Source organism: Trichechus manatus, unplaced genomic scaffold (assembly GCF_000243295.1).
Source record: "Trichechus manatus latirostris isolate Lorelei unplaced genomic scaffold, TriManLat1.0 scaffold00093, whole genome shotgun sequence".
Classification (NCBI taxonomy): Eukaryota; Metazoa; Chordata; class Mammalia; order Sirenia; family Trichechidae; genus Trichechus; species Trichechus manatus.
The window spans coordinates 4,560,918-4,566,984 of record NW_004444029.1 but is presented as its reverse complement, the minus strand read 5'-3'; the positions used below and the strand labels follow the sequence as shown (position 1 = coordinate 4,566,984).

The 6,067-nt window shown below is 62.7% G+C and overlaps 1 protein-coding gene across 1 annotated transcript in view; it reads right to left on the bottom strand.

The window, feature by feature from the left end:
- Nucleotides 1-445: 445 nt before the first annotated feature.
- The window catches only part of NOBOX (NOBOX oogenesis homeobox), a 24,839-nt gene continuing 19,217 nt past the window's right edge, over nucleotides 446-6,067 (bottom strand). The window contains exons 3-10 of the mRNA XM_012557280.1: nucleotides 5,183-5,265; nucleotides 3,778-4,311; nucleotides 3,284-3,434; nucleotides 2,954-3,076; nucleotides 2,634-2,722; nucleotides 2,252-2,477; nucleotides 1,676-1,974; nucleotides 446-753 (exon numbers count right to left, since the gene is read on the bottom strand). Of these exons, the coding sequence (XP_012412734.1) occupies nucleotides 446-753; nucleotides 1,676-1,974; nucleotides 2,252-2,477; nucleotides 2,634-2,722; nucleotides 2,954-3,076; nucleotides 3,284-3,434; nucleotides 3,778-4,311; nucleotides 5,183-5,265 (1,813 nt within the window). The remainder of the gene's footprint in view (nucleotides 754-1,675; nucleotides 1,975-2,251; nucleotides 2,478-2,633; nucleotides 2,723-2,953; nucleotides 3,077-3,283; nucleotides 3,435-3,777; nucleotides 4,312-5,182; nucleotides 5,266-6,067) is intronic.

Sequence of the window (6,067 nt, the reverse complement as noted above, 5' to 3'; positions counted from 1 at the left end):
GAGGCCCCCCAGGGCCGGTGCTCGCCTCCCAGGGACGGTGGGCCCAGGACCGCAGGGCATGCTCTGTGGGGACCTCGCTGGATGCGCAGGACGATGTCCACCAGCTGGCCAGCTGAGTGGACAGAAGGGAAGGACACAGGCTGTCTGGAGTGGAGGGGGGACACACAGTCATGAGATGAACCCCCAGGGTGAACAGTTCACTGCTTGGGGCAGACACTCGGCTATCCATCTGCCAGGAAAGAAAACAACATAATGGGGTACAACATTCAGAAGCAAGGCAGACTGCCCTCTTTCTTCGGGATCACCCTGTAGAGGTGTGGAGAAAGCAATCGGCCAGCAACACAAGCCCAGGCCGGGGGTATCTGACATCTACCCCTCGAGAGAGTCCAGGGTCTCGTCCAACCTTATGATCACATCTGTCCCTGTGGGCACGGGTTCTCTCCCACTAGGGGACAAGGTTGCTCCTGTCTTCACCTCTGGCCTTGTCCAGAGTGGCTGGCTGGTTCTGGGGGGTAGCCAGCAGCCCCTCAGGAGCCTTGCTGAGTGGGGGCCCCATTCCCAACGGCCTGGCCCCTGCGTTCGGCATGGTGGGGCCTGCGGAAGGCTGCCAGCTCTTGGCCTGGGCGTAGGGAGCTGGGAAGAGGTCATCAGGGAAGTAGCCCTCTGCCCCTGCAGGGTGGCCCAGAGCCTGTGAGCAGAAGGGGCCGGGGAAGGGCAGCTCCGGCAGGCAGGGGTCACTCCAGGGCACGGGACCTGTGGGTGGGGGTGGGGAGGGGTGAGTCAGGGCTGAGAGAATAAAGCACCACTGACATGTTTTCCTACCGAGCCTCCCACCTCCAGACACCAGCCAGGATCCCTAGGATCTCCCCTTCAAGAGAAACAGCACCAGGAGCTGTCCGGGACGACCTGAGGCTGGAGCATAGGCCTGGAGCATACCATGCATCAGGCCAGGGACCAGCTCTCAGGGGGTCAAAGGGACAGGACCCAGAACAAACTTCCCTCTCCTGCTAGCTCTAGTCTCAGTAGCACAGATGCTTCTCAGGGCCCAGAGTCCAAGGCCCCAGTGAGGATAATGTTTGCTGCCTCTGCTCTGCTCCACACACTCCACACTGCACGAGCTGTTCCTGACCCTCACCAGCGCTCTGTGCTGCAGTAACGCTGTTCCCGTCTGTGCACGAGCTGTTCCTGACCCTCACCAGTGCTCTGTGCTGCAGGAACGCTGTTCCCGTCTGTGCACTAGCTGTTCCTGACCCTCACCAGCGCTCTGTGCTGCGGGAACGCTGTTCCTGTCTGTGCACGAGCTGTTCCTGACCCTCACCAGTGCTCTGTGCTGCGGGAACGCTGTTCCCGTCTGTGCACGAGCTGTTCCTGACCCTCACCAGCACTCTGTGCTGCAGGAACGCTGTTCCCGTCTGTGCACGAGCTGTTCCTAACCCTCACCAGCCCTCTGTTGCTGCAGGAACGCTGTTTTCATTCCTGAATCCAGGAAATCGAGGCTGGGAGAGCTGGGAATGGCCGAGCTGGGCTGCAAACTCCATTTTCCTAACTCCAAAGTGCCTCTGCTATTTCTCACCCAGCGATGCAGGTCCAAGAAGCTCCAGGAGAAGAGCTCATTAGGAGCTGTGACTCACTATCCACTCCCTGCCCCCAGGCCCCCCCTTCTCCAGCCACTCACCCATGCTCCCAGCTGGTGGCTGCAGCAGGACCTGCCCTGACGGGGGGCCTGAGAAGTAGCCCTGGGAGGAGCCCCCATGGGGGCCATAGGGCCCAGGGAAGAGGGTGTCCTCCAGTAGGGGTGGTGTCAGCGAGCTGGGCGTGGGGAAGGGGTGCAGATAGGAGAACAGTGGCTTCGGGGGCTGGGCGAGCGGTGGCTGGGGCACAGGCGGGAATGGGAAGGACCCCTTCTGGTGGTCTGGCTGGTGGTCCTGAGGCTCCAGCTCCTCCAGGTACGGGCAGGTGGGTGGTGAGGTGATGCTGTGAGGCAGAGCGGATGGAGTGAGGTCAGGTTTGCTTCCTTTCTCTGGCCCCAAGTGAGTCCTTCCTCTCACTGCCTCCCAACTCCATGGCGATCTCATGGCTGTGCCTCCCCTTCCTCTCTGCCTGCCCTTAGCTTCCACGGCTATGGCCAGGACACCCCAGACCCTCCTAACCTATGCTCCCTTCAGTTAACCCTTTCCCTCCCAGGGCCTCTCCTCCTGTCCCCTTCCCGCCCCCATGATAACTCAAGGGACCACCCCATCCAGCTCCATACCTTGTGCCCCAAGACGCACAGGGCCCCTCCCTGAGGCTGCCGTCACCGCCGTCCAGCAGCAGGGGCATCAGCTGGGGGGTGTGGACGGGGCCGAGGGAAAAAGGAAGACTGGTCCTTCGAACCGGTGGGGGGCTGAAGAGTGGGGGGGTCATGGTCACCCCGTGAGCACCCTCACTCTGCCGGGTGGGGTCTGGGGGCCGGTCAGGCGCCAGCCGCACGGGGGGCTCTAGGAACAGAAGGCCAAGAGTGAGGAGGGGAAGGCAGGGGAGGCCGACTTGGGATTGGAGCGCCGGCAGCATGGCATCCAGGTGCGTGGATATGGCTTGGGACTTCTCTCCTGGCTGCCTCCCCTGGGGGAGCCCTCTGAAGGTGGTCAGCTCACCTGGAGGAGCATCAGGAGGTGGGCCCTGGGAGGAGGCACCAGGCCCTGAGCCCAGGGACACCGCAGGTGGGGGCTCAGCAGCTGCAGAGCTGGAGGCAGACAGGCAAGGGACATGAGTCCAGTGGGTCTGGCTTTTGACTGGCCAGAGCCTCATGCAGGGAAGGGACCCTGGGCTCCCAACTCCACCCCACAGGCCCTGGCCGCTTCCCAACCCCAGCCAAGCCCAAGCCCCCAGACTCTCACCAACACCACCACCATCTAGATCCAGGGTGGACCCCACGCCTGATCCACAGGGTGACCAAGAAGAGCGGTAGTCTCACCTGCCATGCCCCTCTGCGGGGGCCGGGGCCACAGGGCTCTCCTTGCCCCCCTTGCCATTTGCCTTCTCTGCCCGCCGCCACTTGGCTCGGCGATTCTGGAACCACACCTGTTGGGGGGAGCCCCTGAAAAGACTGAGAAAGGCCGAGCCCAGGCTGGGAGCCGGTGGTCGCACAGTGAGCCCCATGGCCCAGGCGGCCACTGCAGGGCCTGGAAAGTGCCCCTCAGCCAGAGCAGCTTCACAAGGAGGCTATGGGGCGCCTTGGAGGGCCTTCACCTTTCACAGCCGTGGCAGGGGAAACATGAACGGGGCCCAGGAAGAGGCTGAGCACCCCGGGGCTCCCAGATTCCTCCCAGCTGCTCCCCCGCCAATTACCATGATGCGTTGGGGGGCGACCCCCACCGTCTGGGCAATGTCCTGGCGCTTGTCACTGTCAGGGTAGTGGTCTTCTTGGAACGCCCTCTCCAGCTCCTCCAGCTGGTCTGCAAGGAGAGGAACCTGGGACGCGAGGGAGGGGATGTGGAGGGCCCACGGATGGGGCCTCCATCCCCGCCAGGGCCCCAGGCAGCAGCTGAGGCCTCTTGGGCTGGGCCGTCCTCTCTGGGGTTTGTGGCAGGGGCCATCTACCTGTGTCCCTGAAGAGGCAGCCAGCCAGACCGTCACCTCTGAGGTCAGAGCTCTCGTCCTGCCTCCGGCTCAGAGGGGCCCAGCTAGGGGACACACAAACTGGCTGGGCCCACCCATCTCCAGGCCCAGTCTGTGCATGACCCCCTTCCTGGGGAGGACACCCAGTCACTTGGCTTCTTCTCACCTTTAGGGACATACCTGAGCGGTACAGGGTCCGAGTCTTCTTCCGAACCTGGCAGGGCACCTCCGGGGGCTCCTTCCTCCGGCCCGTGTCTGGGCTGTCCTGGGCCAGTGTGCTGAGGAGGTTGGCCAGGTGGCAGGGGCCCCGGCCCAACCCACAGGGCACCGGGTGGCGGGGGGTCAGGCCCGAGGGGGCACCGCAGGGAGATGGCGCTGCCGCCAGATCCCCTACCTTCAGCTTCTTCTGCTGGCCGGGGGCAGGGGACGAGGGCCTCTTGCCGGGCTTGGCCTCTCTTGCCTGGAGGGAGCGCCCTTTTCCCCGAGACTGGGATCCTGTGGAGTCTAGAGTCCTGTCTCTGCTGGGAGGGGGGCACTGCCCAGTTCCTGAGCTGGGGGGCTGGGACCCTTGCCCCGCATCAGCCCCCGGGGGTCCTCCAGATGCCTTGGTGGGTGGCAGACCCTCGCCTGGAGCATCCTGTGCCTGGGGTGCCGGACCCTGCAGCCCCTCCACCTCTGGGCCAGCAGCCAGGGGCCTGGTTCCAGCGTCCCGGCCTGTGGGAACAAGCGCCCACTTACCTTAGCCAGGGGAAAGGGACTCATCCCCCTGTTTGGCTCAGCTTAAGCTTTCATTTTCCCACCTACCAAACGGGTCCTAAGTCCAGGCACTTTCCTAGCTGGGCTGTTGTGAGGATCATATTAGATAAAGCAAGTACTTTGACAAATGGAAACAGATATACATGACCACGAGATATTTCACACATACAGAGCTCAAGAGAACAAAACAGCGCCGTCAGGTCGATGCTGACCCATGGCAACCCCATGAGTGTCAGAGTACAACTGTGCTCCACAGGGTTTTCTGTGGCCGATGTTTCAGAAGACTGGCAGGCCTTCCTTCCGAGGCACCTCTGGGTGGACTTGAACCCCCAACATCTCAGCGGCCAAGCATGTTAACCTTTGCACCAGCCAGGGACTCCAGAGTATAGAAGAGTCGTTGTCATTTGGGGTACTCACCCTTGTGAGCGCCCTGTTTTTTCCCAGACACCAAGGGTGGGAGTGTGAGGGGTCAGCATCTATGCAGGTGCTTCTTGGGGACAGATGGTGGAGGGGATGGATGGGGAGGAGAGATTCTGCTCATTCTAAAATGCCCCCCCCACCCCGCTACGGACACAGGGGCAGGGCAGGACGGGGGTCTCGGGGAGCCTATGCCAGCCATCCTCACCTGTCACAGGACTCTGTCCCTGCCCCCCTCCACACCACTGCCTCCCTCTATCCACAACGCCTATCCACACAGCAGAGCCTCGCTCAGGGGCCTGGCCAGGCAGGTAAGGGGAAGGTGATGCAGCCAGAAGCGTACCCCATCACTCCCTCCCAGCCTTTCTTTCTGTCCTTGGGCTAGGACTGACTCTCAGGTCTTTCTCACTACCTTCCTGGCCAGGTGCTGACGGCTCTCTCAGAGCCAAGCACCATGTGCAGTAATCCCGGGGGGGGGGCACGGCTGACACCCATCTGGCGGAGGAAGAACTAGGGGCAGACAGGGGAGTAACCCGCCAGGACCACACAGCAGTGGACTTCGGCCAGGGCTCTCTGCAGCCACCCTGAGCTCTCATCCCTACACAGGGCCTCCCCTTACTCCCACCCTACAGCCCTGGGCTAGGGGGCCTGTGTTATCATTTAAGCTAAGTCAGAATATTCGAAAATGGATCCTAACTAGTGCCTAAGACTCTGTTGTTGAAGGAAAACGCCATGAGGTACGTCTTAAGGAATGACTTTCTATCAGTGTGGATTTCAGACCCCCGGCTGAAGGTAAACAAAGGGGAGAAGTCAGGCGCGCACTACTGTGCTCCTCAAACCCTCTCCTGGCTGGCAGGCCTCCCTCGGGGTGGGGACAAAGGAGTTGCACAGCATTGCACGGGGGACTCAGCAGGCGCTCAATGAACGCATCCTGTAGGGAGTGGTTTGCCCTGGTAAGAAGCTGGACTAAAGGGGTCCAGGACTCCAGGCCCGCCCGGTGTACCCCAGGGATGGAAATCTTATCCCCAAATCGGAGGTGCCTGACAGCCAGCCTTCCCCAATCTGTTCCTACCCCGCCGCAGCTCCCGCCCCTCCAGCCCCTGTGCGCCCCCTGAAACTCCGCGTGCCCCCCAACCCCGGCGCCCCAGCTCCGGTCTGGCACTCACCCCGCGGCTCTTTGCACACCCGCCCCGCGGGCTCCATGGCCTGGACTGCTGCGCCTGGCGGGCGCACAGGCGCGGCCTAATGAGCGCGCGGGGCAGGTGGGCAGGCAGCTGGGGGCAGGTGTGCGCAGCCG